General features: G+C 39.4%; 1 protein-coding gene across 1 annotated transcript; it reads right to left on the reverse strand.

The window, feature by feature from the left end:
* Window positions 1-259: 259 nt before the first annotated feature.
* On the reverse strand, window positions 260-15,748 carry LOC117449773 (ADP-ribosylation factor-binding protein GGA1-like). The gene is made up of 16 exons (XM_034087665.2): window positions 15,607-15,748; window positions 14,729-14,813; window positions 13,574-13,649; window positions 12,849-12,947; window positions 11,256-11,379; window positions 9,815-9,915; window positions 9,660-9,740; window positions 9,433-9,570; window positions 4,541-4,754; window positions 4,273-4,452; window positions 3,844-3,908; window positions 3,650-3,762; window positions 2,275-2,432; window positions 1,987-2,156; window positions 1,384-1,494; window positions 260-665 (listed from the first exon to the last, which is right to left on the reverse strand). Exons 1-16 carry the CDS (start codon window positions 15,647-15,649, stop codon window positions 555-557), a joined length of 1,869 nt encoding a protein of 622 aa, XP_033943556.2. The 5' UTR covers window positions 15,650-15,748; the 3' UTR covers window positions 260-554.
* Between the last annotated feature and the right edge of the window lie 319 nt (window positions 15,749-16,067).

Here is a 16,067-nt window from a genome sequence, read left to right on the forward strand (position 1 = left end):
TTGTATCCAACATGATGTCAGTGCAATGTTACCATTATGTTTCTTAACACACGAAGAACCGGAAGCAAAAGAAAAGGCACTACATACCCGCAAATATAAAACATTTTCTCACACATGTATTCCTTAAGACAACCTCACTCTTAATAAATACATATTAAAAACACAACTTCCATCTTAAGGCACTTTGAGAGAAGGCTTTGACCATAATGTACGTGCAGACATTTAGCTGCATGTCAGTGGTATTGGTTCAATACACACCTTATTATCAAACTGCACTTTAATGCAGGAATAGCAAAATACTGAAAGTGATCTCCTGAACTTCTAACATTTGTATCTTTTAAAAAGAGTTGCTCTTAGAGTAATTTCTATCCTTCCAAGATGATTCTGGCTTTATTGTATCAGAAAACTCTATCTTATAATCCTGAAAATACAGATATATGTTTAGTTTGTTTCGGCGTTGTCACAAGTTTCCCACACCTTTGTCCAGTTTTTTTTCACTTTACTCTTCAGATCCTGATGTTTTTCTTTTTTCTATCCGAGTATCCAAAGTGTCTTCAGTGTCTGATCAAAGAGGTCCAGTCAGGAAAGTTGTCGATCTCCCCGGTCTCGTTCAGATGTTGGTCTCCATGTGTCATCGTCAGTTTGTAGCGTAGACGCATCTTTCGCTGAAGAGAAGAGCGAGACATGACACATGTAGTAACTGAACACATCAATGATCAACAGCACATGAACACTGTGTTCATGAGGTCACAGTGACCTTTAAAAGAAAAATCCAAACAGTTCATATTTCAGTCCAAGTGGACGTTGAAGAAATGTGTAAAATTGCATTTAAGAAAATTGTATATAAGGCCAACCCTGAACCATAGTGATGTATGAAGTATGCCATGACAATGTTATGTTATAGTATACCATAACAATATCACATACAATTAAAGAATAGAAGAAGAGTCTGACTAATTTGAATAAGATTCAGTGATAAACAACGTCATATCTCTTGAAAGCTTGGTGCTATTGCTACACATCGAACTTTGAGACAAGATATGTGTGTGTGTGTGTGTGTGTGTGTGTGTGTGTGTCCTAGCATTACTATCCTTGTGGGGACCTACATCTGTTTACAGTCACGTGTGGGGACTCACCTCCCCATGAGGGAAATAATTAATTTTAGGGTGAAGACTTGGTCTTGGTTATGGTTAGGATAAGTCTCAATTAGGGAGGGAAGCCAAGTGGAGAGAGCCCTGTCAATTAGAGTGTGTGTGTGTGTGTGTGTGTGTGTGTGTGTGTGTGTGTGTGCGTGCGTGCGTGCGTGCGTGTGTGTGTGGTCATTAGTCAAATTATACTAATACTGTTGGGGATTAATGTAATTCAACCGCCCTGTCAACTCACCTTCTGAGGGTTATCCAGCAGGAGGACCTGAGAGACGGCAGGTGGAGGCAGCAGAGGGTTGTACGGAGGGAGGTGAGTCCCAGAGGCCGGCTGAAGTTTCACTAACATCGTCTGAGAGAGGGGAAATTATATGGAAATTCAACTCATAAATGGAAAACAGGTCAGCACAGCTCAAACCGCTAAAAGCTCAGGAAGAAAGTGTGTGTGGGAATGTGCATAACACATTGTTCATGAGATGGAAAATCTGAAGTGGGTGTGTCCAGCAGGGGGCGTCAGTGGCAATAAATGAAATCTGATATCTCAAGGGTTATTTTACAATTAGACAAACACACTTAACTTTTCCAGGAGTTGTTGATGAAAAATTATTTGTATGTAAAAATATACTTTGCATTAAATGTGATTCAGATTTCTGATGAAATGTTGCCTTGTCAAACACGTCAATCAAAATGAGCTTGAATTCCCACTTGCTCCTCATGTTCAAAAGGTTGTTTTGAAACAACAACGTAGCTTTAAGTTTCACAACGTTTTACAAGTTTAAATCTGCAATAACGGAAAACAAAACTAATATTGTATTTCCTTTTTTTAAGAGATTATGTTTTCTACCTTTGGAACAGCAGCTTGAAACAGGAAGTCTTTAACTTGGAGGGCAGATGTGTTCACGGTGGAGGAGACGACCACAGCGACACCAGGATAACCCAGCGGAGAGTCTCTGGCAAAATGTAGAGAGACGTGGACGCCGCCATGATCATACACAGTGATCGGCTCAAGATTACCTACAACAACAAAAATAACAAATTCAGAAGTAAATAAACACGTAACGGAGAAATCGTACGGAGAAAAACAGAACTGTAACACACAGAGTAACACAGCTGTTTCTCCGTATGAACTCACTGGGTTTGATGGTGTAAACGGGAACAAAGACGTTTTTTAAAAGTCGCGGTGTCAACAAGCTCTCCTTTTGTTCTGGAGATCCCGACATTTCACTGAGTTGTTTCTGATTCTCGGACAGTGATCCTGACTCTGTGAACTGTTGATGGTGAGGGAGTGACCTGAAGAAAGAAGACATCGTCAAACATTTGTTTAGGATATAACAAAGATGGCATTTGAGCAGTGGTAAGAGAAGTACTCAGATTGTGTACCGTACTTTTCGGACTATAAGCCGCGACTTTTTCCCCCATTTTGTTTGTACAGCTAACGGCCACTAGGGAACCTCCTAAATCTATGGATTTTACAGGTACAATTAACCACCTTTAACTCTATGGGCTCTATGACCGGTCCGCGCCCGCCACCTTTAAGCGGCGGCTCCAGCAGGAAAAGCTGGAGGCCGGAAAAGAGTGAGACAGGTAGCGCGCCAAAGTAAAAGTGGAACCGAGAGACAGAACGAGAGCAAGACAGACGGACAATTTAGCTGCTGCGGCTTATATGCAGGTGCGCTTTATAGTCCGGAAAGTACGGTACTTAAGTTAAGTATTAGTACCAGAGTGTAGGAATACTCTGCTGCAAGTGAAAGTCCTGCATTCAAATAGTTGCTCAAGTAAAAGTACAAAAGTATTAGCATCAAAATATACTTCAAGTACCAAAAGTAGTCATTGTGCGGATTGGCCCCATTTCAGAATAATATATAGCTTTTGATTATAATTATTGATAATTAAAGTGTTATCAAAGCTGGTAAAGGTGCAGCAAGTAACTTAAGGTATTAAATAATTGTAGTGGAGTAGTAGCATAAAATGGAAATACTCGTACAAGTATCTCAAAATTGTACTTAAGTACAGTACTTGAGTAAATGTACTTGTTACTTGTATGTATAACATTAATGCACAACACAACACAAATAATCGTGATGAGGATACATCTAAGTATCTACATTAACATTTGAAAAGGTGATTATTTTTAAAATATAATAGTATAACATGTTGTAATTATGTTACAGAATGGCCAGTATCTTTGACTTTCCCTCGTTATCTGGGATTATATTTGTAGTGTCTTGATTTGATTTGGACAGTCCTACTATACATTATTTTATGTGAAGGATTTATTTTGTTTATTTTTACGTATTTATACCCAGAGTATTTTCACTGTCTATCCTCATAATCATTTAAATACTAATTATTCACCAGCGCATTATTGAAATTACAATTGGGATTAGAGTGTAAACTATATCAGTAGATGTTTGACTTTTTTTATTTCTCCATAAATATACATACAGTACGCCAAAACCAAAGCATTACTGTATCTCCAAAAGTGTATGTATTTTCTCAATCTTTACCAGATGTTCGTCCCATTCGATGTCGCGCTGCTGCCCCCACATCCACGGGCTCTCAGAACGACGCCTCTGCCTCCGTTCTGCTCAGCGTGGTTCATCTGAAACTCTCCATTTAGCTGAAACAAGAAGAATTAACGGTGTTAAACACATGAAATAAAATCTCAGTTCAACTCTTTAACGTAACATCGGAGCCTCACCTGCAGCAGATCTTCAGAGTACGACCGGGAAGTCTCTTGTTTTGAGACGTGATTATTTTGTGACTCTGTAATCACAGGACAGAACAACATCGCATTATAAGACATTACTTTCACAATCAGAATCAGAAACCTTTATTTGCCTCACAGCGGGACATTTACATTGTTACGTCATAGGAGATAAAAAACACAAGGTAAAACACATACAAAGCAGCATTATAAAAGTAAATTAATGTATATAAGCAGTACTACTTGCACTATTTTAACTATGTTATCTGTTTTATTCTGTTGCACTGTTGGAGGAGCCTGTGACCTAAGATGTTCCTTGACATCTAACTGTAGCTATGTACACATGACAATAAGAGCCTTGAAACTTGAAAAGTAACAGCCAGTAATAACATTATGTTGCACTAGGAGAGAGAGCAGGTCTACCTGGTTCATTGAAGTCCTGGTCAGCGTCTGAGTTAAAGCTACTTTCCAGGAAAGAGGGAAATATGGGAGAAGATGATTCAAAAGATGGCGGTGAATCAGCTTTTCTGTGCGTCTGTGGAGAGTCCAGTGCTGACAGGTCGATAAGGTGGTAGCTTTTAATCTCTCTGGGACTCTTTGGAGCTGGAGGAACAAGAAGAAACACGTTCAAATACAAAGCAGTGCCAAACACAAGGTCAAACTTATATCCACAGGAACAAATCAGGCCTACCATTATTATTCCGCTCCATTTCGTCCTCACTTCTGCGTCTTTCTCTTCCACCGTTACACTCTCTCTTTCCCACTTTGTTTTTGTAATCGTTTACTACAAGTGTTAGCTCGTCGTTAGCCGCCAGGATCTGCACCAGAGCTACGTCCTCGTCCATCGTTTCGCTGGCCAGGCGGAACAAGCTGGGCCTCAGTCGGTCGCAGCGCTCATACAGGGCCTGCAGCGACAAATCATGAGTTACACTTCCACACAAACACATTATCCTCCACGGTGAGAGGAAACATGTGTAGGTGTATTGGGCCCAGACAGTATTATTCTTATATATATTATTTTGATAGTCTATATCAGTGGTTCTCAAACTTTTTTCAATAATGTACCCCCTTTGAAAAAAAATTCAGCCATGTACCGGTACCCCCTGATCAGCACAAAAACAATGGTTAGGGAAAAAATGCCTATATAAAGAGGTACAGCACAGAGATGCACCATCAGTGTCTGATTTATTAAAACAACAACCTGGTAACTGAGAAACAATTAAATGCTACATTTCAAATGTTTACAATCCATCACTAAATTCATGGCAAACCAATTTTAACATCATGCAATAACACTAAGACGACATTAGTTGCATTGAACTGATCTGTTTAATAAGTTGTACTTACAATGAGAAACATGGGCTTGTGCTTCACTGAGGACCTTTGTCATTCTGACAGCGAGGCAAACTGCAGCTATTACACTTTGCGTTTTGAAATATGTGTAACTTTGTTAATATAAAACCCACACTGCTCAAACTTCCTTACTTTTCCTAAAATTAGTATATTTATTAATTTTGGGGCGTGGGGAATGAAGAGAAAAAGATATATGAACATTTTATGAGCATGGGATTTTGACCCCTCATATAAACATATGCTATACTCTGCAGCCACACGCGGTTGCCAAGCAACGCTTATTGTTTAGGTTCTTTGATAAGCAGGCAGTCATATCATTAGCTAGAACTAGCTAGATCTGATAGATTTGGACATAAACGTGAGTGAAGTATAACCGGACGCGAGAGAGAGAGAGAGAGAGAGAGAGAGAGAGAGAGAGAGAGAGAGAGAGAGAGAGAGAGAGAGAGAGAGAGAGATCAGATCAGCTGCTGCTGACGGAGAACACGCAGCTCTGCATGATCACAGCTCCGCCGCTGTGACGGACCCTTGAGCGGAGGAAAATACACTAAGAGTTAGACCTAACACACTTAGCTAGTTTATCTACTCTGGAACTAGCTAAAATATTTATACATTTATTCTTTACTGTCGGGTCACTTATTACAGGTTCAGCGAGCTGCACGAGACTGACGGGCTGTCAGGAGAAGGAGAGGAAAAGAGAGCACCCCGTTTATTGTTCCCATTTTATTATCCAGAATTACTGTACACTTTTGAAGAAAGTAGTTAATCTAATATTAGTAGTTTTTTTAAATGCATTAATTACGTTTTTTTTCATTAACATAAAATAAATCTCATGTACCCCCTGCAGTACTCCAACGTACCCCTAGGGGTCCGCGTACCCCCATTTGAGAACCACTGGTCTATATCGATGTAGGAATAATACAGTATATAAAAATAACTTTAATTTTAGTCCATAAACATTTCAACATTAAATCATTCAAGCATTTAAAAAAAAAAAAAAATGTATCTGACAAAAAAATAAATATATATATATATATTGTTTTCTACTGTGGTCAAAAAAAGTTGCAAAAATGTGAGGCACATTTATTAAAGTAAATTACTTCACTAACGTTTTGTTGAGGATCTTTTTAATTTATTTCGTAAGGGTCATGATCTCATTAAATATGATAACAGCTGTACTGTACAGTATAAAGCTTATTTAAAAAAAAACGAAATATAAGCTCTTACGTAGAAAATGACATTCAATCGGTGGCCCTGAAGTGCAAGACACCACAGCATTTCACAAAACGCCACAGCATTTCACATTGGACAGAAAGTGTATTCCTGAGGGAGAACACTTCTTGTTTGTGATTGGACAGAGAAGCACTGCTGTGATTGGTTGTTTTTTGCTGCCAGTCAATAAATGACGCTTCGTGATTGGCCCAACTGTTAGCACACACTCAGAGCTCACAGCTCCTCATATCTGTTCAGAAACTGGACAAAAGTTAAACATATACAAAACACAGACTGTCTATGTCATTTCGAATACAGTCGCTGCTTTATTTATGTCTGTATGATGTTGTTGTGAGTGTGGACGGAGCAGCTACAGGTTAGTTTAGCCTGATCGATTCCGATAGGATTTACATGGAGATACGGCCCGCCCCCTCTCCAGCGTCTTGTTTGAATGACAGGAGTAAACACAGAATTAATGCTTTATTAATTCATGGTTTTTAAGGGGCTTATCTCCATTTCAATACTATGGTAGACTACCCAATATTCGCATCGCTCTATCGCTCGAGTTTCACCGCGGCTGTCAGCTGTGTTTGATCCTGTCATTCAAACAAGACGCGCTGGAGAGGGGGCAGGGCGTATCTCCGTGTAAATTCTATGGGAGATACCAACTACAACAAAATGTACATATTTGACCGTGATTTAATTGTAATACACGTTTCAAAGTGATGCCGAAGCAACTACATACTGATAACGGTTAGTAAAAACCATGAATTAACGCTTTGACAAGTCTGCAGACAAGACGGCAGGCGGAAAGCTTTTAATATGCGTGTTTTCTGAATGGAATCGGATCCATCAGGCTGAGCTAACCTGTAGCTGCTCCGTCCACACTCACAACAACGTCATACAGACATAAATAAAGCAGCGACTGTATTCACCATGACACAGGCAGTCTGTGGTTTGTACATGGGGGCGGTGGTGGCGAAGTCCATAGGGACTTGGCTTGGCAACTGGAAGGTCACCAGTTCAAGTCCCGGCAATACCAAGTGCTACCGAGGTGTCCCTGAGCAAGGCACCGTTCCCTAAACTGCTCCCCGGGCGCCGTTCAAAATGGCAGCACACTGCTCCTAACACTAGGATGGGTCAAATGCAGAGAAAAAATTTCCCCACGGGGATTATAAAGTATATCCAAAATAAAAAAAAATGTTTAACTTTTGAACAGATATGAGGAGCTGTGAGCTCTGATTGTGTGCTAACGGCTGATGTGTTAGCATTGGCAACATAGACTGGTTGGTTGGCAATCACGAAGCGTCATTTCTTGACTGGCAGCAAAAACAACCAATCACAGCAGTGCTTCTCTGGCTGGCTCTGTCCAATCACAAACAAGAAGTGTTCTCCCTAAAGGAATACCCTTTCCGTCAAATGTGAAATGCTGCTGTGTTTTGTGAAATGCTGTAGTGTTTTCTGAAATGCTGTGGTGTCTTGCACTTCAGGGCCACCGTACAATATGCTGCTATCAGGGTCACGATATAACTCTTGTCACAACAGCATTTATTTGATTTAAAAGTTAATCAACTTTTGACCAGAAAATCACAAATCAGTGTTTTGTGGTTTTACATTTTCAGCGAAGTTGGTGTGTGAGCTCTCAAAGTAAAAAGCCAGTAGAGGGCGATACAGAACCAGGACTCGCAACCAATCTAGCTTTTGTGGTCCGCCCTGAACAGCTGTTTTATATCTGTGTCTCTGTGTAAGATGTGGGGCAGGGGTGGGAAGTAGTGGAGTGCAAATATGTTGTTGCTATACTTAAGTACATTTTTCTGGTATCAGTACTTTCTGAAAACTTTTTACTTCTTACATGTTACCTGTACTTTCTACTTCTCACATGTTGAACACAAATACCTGTACTTTCTACTTCTCACATGTTGAACACAAATACCTGTACTTTCTTCTTCTCACATGTTGAACACAAATACCTGTACTTTCTACTTCTCACATGTTGAACACAAATACCTGTACTTTCTTCTTCTCACATGTTGAACACAAATACCTGTACTTTCTACTTCTTACATGTTGAACACAAATACCTGTACTTTCTTCTTCTCACATGTTGAACACAAATACCTGTACTTTCTACTTCTCACATGTTGAACACAAATACCTGTACTTTCTTCTTCTCACATGTTGAACACAAATACCTGTACTTTCTACTTCTCACATGTTGAACACAAATACCTGTACTTTCTACTTCTTACATGTTGAACACAATTACCTGTACTTTCTACTTCTCTCATGTTGAACTCAAATACCTGTACTTTCTTCTTCTCACATGTTGAACACAAATACCTGTACTTTCTACTTCTTACATGTTAAACACAAATACCTGAACTTTCTACTTCTTACATGTTAAACACAAATACATGTACTTTCTACTTCTTACATGTTAAACACAAATACCTGAACTTTCTACTTCTTACATGTTGAACACAAATACCTGAACTTTCTACTTCTCTCATGTTGAACTCAAATACCTGAACTTTCTACTTCTCTCATGTTGAACTCAAATACCTGAACTTTCTACTTCTCTCATTTCCCAAACAGCTGGTTCCTTTAGTCTGAATGTGTGTTGGTGCGTGATCATTATTATTCAGAGTCATTGCGTGCCTATTGATTTGAACACGATCCGTGTATCCATCACTTCCTGGTCTTCTCTAAAGAAGAGGGACCAATGGAAACGTTGTCATGTTGCCGTTGGTCGGCATGGAAACATTCATTAGCTAACAACGACATTATTGTTCTATTGATATAAAGGGAGGTCAGGTACTCTTTAAAACAGCTGCTAGTTATGGGTACTTTTTACTTAAGGACATTTCAAAGCCTCTTTACTTTGACTTGAGTAAAGAAGTTTAGTCAGTACTTCTACTTTTGTAGATGTGTGTACTTTTGCCATCTCTGGTGTGATGTGTGTGATGTGTGTGATGTGTGTGATGTGTGTGATGTGTGTGATGTGTGTGATGTTCAGCGCACCTTCATGTCGTCGCTGGGCTGTAGCGTCGCTCCGCTGATGGTGTTCTGCTGCAGGAGCTCTCGGAGCTGTTTGGTGCTGCTCTCCACATCCTGCAGAGCGGACTCTCGCTTCGTCACCTTCTCTGCTTTCTCCTGCTCCTAAAACACACACACATCAAAGCAAATGAATATCAAACTCATACAATCAGAAAAGCATGCATGAACAGATCAGCCGCAGCACTGCTCACCTCCTGGATGGTGCTCTTAATGAGCCGGTTGGCCGTCTCCAGGTCTTCAGGACGAGCGCTTTTCAACAGTCGGGCTAATAACTGAGGACACGGAAACACAGCTTTAGTGCGAGGAAAGTTAATGCTACATCATCAGATATTAAACACTGACTCACCGTGGCTTTGTCCTCCTGGTCAAACACTGACTCTTTATTTCTCTGTGTCGGAGGCGCCATTATTAATGTGTCCGGCAGTTTGGGGTCTTTCTTTACAATACCTGAAATAACAAAATGTCGGGTAATATCGGGAAAATAACTTCCAACTAGGCATGCAGGACAGGTGATATCTTTGTTCAAGGAAATACAATGTCTAATGTCTTTGTATTATGAGATCACCCTAAAAAAACAACAATTAAAAATCGAAACAAAATCAAAATGTTGAATTCATTTCAATTTTCGAAACTGCTTTTTCGCAACAAATGTTAAGAGTTTTGGACAATTCAACACACGGTAATGTAACTGGAAACAACCTACTACTACTTATATTAGTTTAGCCAAATCTTTATCTGTATCAGTGTAAAAGTTTGATTCAACATTATAAATGAGGCTTTGAACTATTCAGTACATCTCCAGACTAGTTGAAGTTGGAATCAAAACAAACAAACAAAAAGGCAAATTTGAAGTTGCATATTTGCATAGTGGTGCAAACGATAAGGCCCTTAATCAAATATGAGTTGGCACTTTACGCCTACAGTAGATCCAATCAAAACAACTACAAACACATATGTGCGGGCAAATACATCACGTGAATAACTTCAGTGTATTGTATTATATGTTGGATTGTTGGAGGAGCTCAGGTCAGAAGATTGCCATTTCTACACTGTAGCTTTGTGCAGATGACAAGAAGAGTGTTCTAGTGCAGTGTTTTTCAAAGTGGGGGCCACCAGGGGGCGCCAGGGGGGTCACTCAGAGTTTGAGGGAAAGTTTTTTTTAAGTTTGATTTTTTTTTTTATGTTATTAATAACTGCATATCTATCAATCTATGTGTCCTTTGATGCCAATTTTTTCATATTTTTTGTTTTTGAATCACACGATCGCCCTTCAAGCCAATCAGAATCGAGCTGCCGCTACTGCGAGTGAAAATTTGCTCAGTTTTTGGAGCAAGTGAGAGCTAGTGAATGTTTCGCTCTGCAGCTGGATGAGAGCACGGATGTAGCAAATGTCGCAGAATTGCTTGCATACATCAGATTTATTTCAGACAACTTTGCTGAGGAAATATTATTTTGCAAAGCACTGGAAGGTAGGACCACATGAAGAGACATTTTCCAAGTTTTAGACGAGTACATCATCTCAAACGGACTTGACTGGTCTCGTTGTGTGGGTGTGTGTTCAGATGGGGCAGTGGGGCTATGACAGGCAAAGAAAGCGGAGTGACAGCTTTGATCAGGCAGAAGGCCCCAAATGTAGTGGCAACGCACTGCAGGCTCCATCGGGAGGCACTTGTACACATCATTTAAAAAAATTGCAACAGGGGGGTCCCCGCCAGAGGATAATGCTATATGGGGGTCCTTGACATGGCAAAGTTTGGGAACCCCTGTTCTAGTGCATGAACCCTGACCTTGTTTCTTGAGCATGCCGTAGGCCTCGAGGATCTTTGGTTCGTCTTTGAGCCACAGAGTCCAGCCGTACAGGATCTCCGTCACTCGGTCCTTCACTTTCTGAGGAGTCCACGCTCCAAAGTACTGCTCAACCAAACATTCCCCACTTTAGTCACATCACTGCTGTTCCTCAGAGAGAGACTTTCAAAAACATGTATTAGCCTTTTAACTGTTATTCATGTGGATCGGTATTGTTCTAATACTTTTCTATTTATTCAAGATATTTGTGTACATATTAATATGATGCATGTTTATGTTGTTTAGTAGATTCAATTATTTGTTAATTCACTATTTTAACTGAAAGATCTCAGTAGGTTTTTGTTTACATTATTGACTATAATTTTAATATTAGTATGAGTTTACCAGATGAGAGTCTGTAAATCAAAACGTTCATATAGTGTATGGATCAAAGAGTTAGGCCCAATCCCAAACCACGCCCTACACCCTACCCCTACACACTCCCCCTCCTGTCAGATGGAGGGAGGAAATACAGCAGCAAGCTTTGGGACGGCCTCCCCTCTCTCCGGCACAAACAGGAAATGCCGTAACTGTTTGTAACAACGGTTTCAAATCAGCATCTCTTAGACAAAAAGTTTAAATGAATAACTCAAATAAAACTCCAAACATCTTTCATTGTGTTTCAAAGCTCTTTTAGTTTTAAACCTGATGTTTATAAGCTTCTTAGTTTTTGCAACAATCTGTAAATATACACAACTTTATAATAAAATGCACACATTTACCTTTTTCTAGACTAAACACTGGTTTGATCCTAAGTTAAAACATATGAGGTCATCAAGAGGTCGTTAACATCGCAGTTTATCAGCGGATGTTTGCTGGAACTACTTGTTAACAGCTTGTTTCCTGACGGACACACACAGCGTGACTCCGGTCAGGTAGAGACCGGTCTCCAGTCAGCACCGCTGTAGACTCGCTGTTTGAGGGCTTGATAGCCCCCTCCCCTTCCACACCGCTCCACACTCGTTGGTTTGGAACAGCACTTGGAGGGGTAGTGTGTAGGGGTAGGGTGTAGCGCGTGGTTTGGGATTGGGCCATAGTGTGTAGGATTTGTGTGGTTGCTTCACTTATCAATTTTAATTAAAGTTAGTGTTTGAATCGTTAGCTTTTCATTTATTAATGCCGTCTTCTATATTCCCAATGGATTTCAAACGACTTCTCCAAACAGTTTTTTTACTTTTGAAAGAAAAAGATCTTTGAATTTTACTGTTTATTTCATTTCATTACATTACTCATAGTTTTTGTTAATTAATTGTACCATTTGTTGGTTTCTCTTTGCTGTCTTGCATGAATCACTTTTTAACTTGGGTTTTGAAAAGGGCCTCAGAAATTAAGGTTATTATTAATTATACATATAATTAAACGCAGCACACTCACACGAATCTCAAGTAAAAACAACTACATTATTTAGTTTTATATGTCCTGAATTAACTCAAAACAACAAACACATATTATTACCTATGAGATTTGATAATGTCCTCAATGAAATGAAATGAAACTGAAATGCACAGACAGGAAACCCCGGTCTCCATGATTACCTTGGGAGTCAGCAGTTTGACGAGCTCGTTCAGAAAGCGAAACTTGGCGGCCTCGCTGTGGAACCTTTTCCCGCAGTTGTTCATACACGCCTCGAGGACCTGGGAAGCACCAAATCATGGAACATCATCATCAACAGGAGCTTTTTCAAGAAGGGAAAATGAAAGAAAAAAAAGTCTCCTGGCTTTGACACGACAGAAAAAACAAAGAGATTTGTCAGTGCACGTTTTCGTGGTTAACCTTTAAATGTGACATAACGCTAGGGATTTGAAGCTTCCTCTCGTTTTGAATCACCCTGAATATCTCTTTGATGTATACATGTCCGAATGATACATACCTTAGCTGTCACAGCAGATTCAATATGCAGATCAAATCCCCCTCATCACTTGCTTCTTGTGATAAAAGTTAGTCACAGATATTCCCCCCCCCCCAGCGTTAAAACAAAGGCCTTTGTTTCTTAATGAATGGTCCGTAAACCTTATAGTGTGTAGCCCGTGATGAATTGCATTAAATGAAAAACCCATGTCTACTCACTGCATGTGCACACATATTCCACACTAGATGTATATTGTATTTCCTGTCACTTACTATTAAATGTATGGTTGAAATATAAAACGTAGGGCTAAAGTAGTGGCTTGCTGCTTCTGGGGACTTCCCAGACGAACAAACAGGATATTTAACAATACATTACATTAAACGGTGAATAACATGAAGACATGTGACTCACAGTGAGAGCCTGCAGAGACTCTTTCTCCTGTGGCGACTGGATTTTATGGGCAAGAAGGCGAATGGCTACCTGTGGTCTGAAAGTGGAAACAAATAAGATTTAAAATCGCATTTAAAGGCTCGAGTAGAGCAAAGAACATGTTGTGCTGACAGTCAAAGAAGTACACTTCCCATAGCGTCCACACATTGCCATGCGTGAGTTAAGCTAATAGGAATAAAAAAGCTTAAGAAGTGAATTTAACAAACAGTATATTCTGCTATAGACGCTAATGCCTCGCTGAAAGCTACTGAGGCGTTGATAACTGTTTCTGATGCATGTCGAATGAATTAAAGCAGAACAACACTCACACTGTTTATTTTCCTGTCAACTTCTTGTCAATTAAACTCAAAATATTTTTTACAGATACAAACAATGACGTTCAGAACCACGAAACGAGGGGGTGGGCGATATGTTCCCAAATAAAAGATTATACTCGATCTTTCCTGACAGTTTTATTTGTCTTTCATTTAAAACAATGGGACAAAATACTGTGCAAATGATCGGTAATAATATAACCAAAGATTGTCTTCGTTTGACTAAAACCAGGCATAGACAGTAAATATTGGTAATATGCAATATATACTTATACATATGCTATTAATAACCGTGTAATACTGTATATACCTGGCTGCTAAATCCAAAGAACTGTTACAGGATTTGTATTTTGAAAAGTTTTTTTTATTATATTTTTTATTATATCATAACTTGGTACTTTTTTTTTTAAAACATATGTAACATTAAGCTGTCTGTGGCTCTTTCCTGCTGTAACGGTGCAAATGTCCCCTCTGTGGGACTAATAAAGGTATTCTGATTCTGATACATCGTCATATTGCCCAGCCCTAGTTCCTACTTACAGTAAGTGCTAATTGGCAACTAGACTTGCTTTTAATTAACGTTACATTCACATTAAAAGGGTCAAAAGTGTAAAAGGTGCTGCAGACTTCCTCTTGCACAGTCTTGAAACTGAGAAGGTGTGATGGCAACATGGACGTGAAGCAACTCTTTCTCAAACCCCAACATTGCGTTAACTTCTAGAAGCACGAGGCCTTCCTTGAAAACGTTAGCCCATGCAGCACATGGAGTAGGTACACATAAGGAGAATCTTGTTCAGTTTACCCATCCGTTTCTTGGTCTACGAGCTGGTAGAAGCTCTGGATGCAGTCCCATTTGTCCTGCTCATTGTTGGGGTCAGTGGCCTGGTCTGGAACCAAAAAGACACCAGAGAAAAAGGTTAAACGACCCCAAAAAACTAAATGTGCCACAACTATATTAAATACATGCAAAAAGCTAAATAACTTTGATGAGGAAGTGAAAATGAAACACACATAAAAACAGGGAAACGATACATACTGTAAAGTGTGCTAAGTATACTTTCCAGATGTGGAGTGTAACAACAGATTAACTTTTCCTTTCATTTATTTGTTTAAGGTTACAATTGTGTCATTTTTTAAGCTTGTTTCGTTCAACCGATGTTTCAAAAGACCAGTAATATATTTATTTTGCTTTATAAATAACCTGAAAGATGAGGTTTGATGAGTAGTGTAGTTAGTTATATATTATGATCTTATCTTAGAAGCTTAAATATATGTTTAAATGCAGTTCTTTATTTCCTAATTGTGTATTTTTCCATACTAGTATTCCTACTTTAACAGAAATAAAAAAGAAAGTTCATCAAGTTTTATAAAAATGTTTTGCCAGAATGCGCGTTCACGTCAGGAGCGCATACAGATCGCTCGTCGGGTACGCGCACGTAGCAACTTCCTGCTGAAACTTTTTGCACAAACACATTTAAAAACAAAGTTAAAAACATGAACACATTCAGAATGTATTCGCCAAAGTATCGCGATGTTATGAAAACACAAGAACAACTGGCGTCACAAGACACGTTAGTAAACAGCTGCGTTAAAAAATTGAAATACGTGAGGATGAGACGTTGGATAAACAAGTAAGAAGCTAAGAAAAACAACACGAGTTATTTTCTCCCGTTTACTTACTGAGCCATGACTCAAAGGTTGCCGTGTTGTCTCCGGTCGCCATGTCTTCGGTTCTCCTGCGGGTGCTGATGTGTTCACTAGCCGCTGTGAGTGCGTCCTTCTGGGGGAGCGGAGGTGTCAAACTGCAGCCTGTCTGCAGAGACATGTGACACTCACACCCCGTCGCACTGCTGACACACAAATCATATTACACGCACACACTCGCAAACACACACACACACACACACTGCAGTGGAAGAAAAAAGAAAACTACTTATTACAATAGCGTACATAGTTGTCTTAAATAATATTATTATTTTACATTTAGTAAAATGGAATTGTCCCCTAATAGCTGATAATGCTGCTTTGGATTATTGAAGTCAATCTAATCTAATAATTTATTAACATGTCTACTTTTATTTAATTATGTATATTTTAAGTTTTTTTAGTAAAAGATTTATCCACTAGGGGTGTCAAACTCA

Source organism: Pseudochaenichthys georgianus, chromosome 1, assembly GCF_902827115.2.
Source record: "Pseudochaenichthys georgianus chromosome 1, fPseGeo1.2, whole genome shotgun sequence".
NCBI classification, from domain to species: Eukaryota; Metazoa; Chordata; class Actinopteri; order Perciformes; family Channichthyidae; genus Pseudochaenichthys; species Pseudochaenichthys georgianus.

What these genes read in the sequence shown, in the direction of transcription:
- LOC117449773 (XM_034087665.2), bottom strand. Translation starts at nt 15,649, where the DNA reads ATGGCGACCGGAGACAACACGGCAACCTTTGAGTCATGGCTCA. An exon ending in AACCTTTGAGTCATGGCTCA is followed by an intron (nt 14,814 to 15,606) that starts GTAAGTAAACGG and finishes TTTTGGTTCCAG; the next exon opens with ACCAGGCCACTGACCCCAAC. An exon ending in TTCAAGCTGCTGTTCCAAAG is followed by an intron (nt 1,495 to 1,986) that starts GTAGAAAACATA and finishes CCCCTCTCTCAG; the next exon opens with ACGATGTTAGTGAAACTTCA.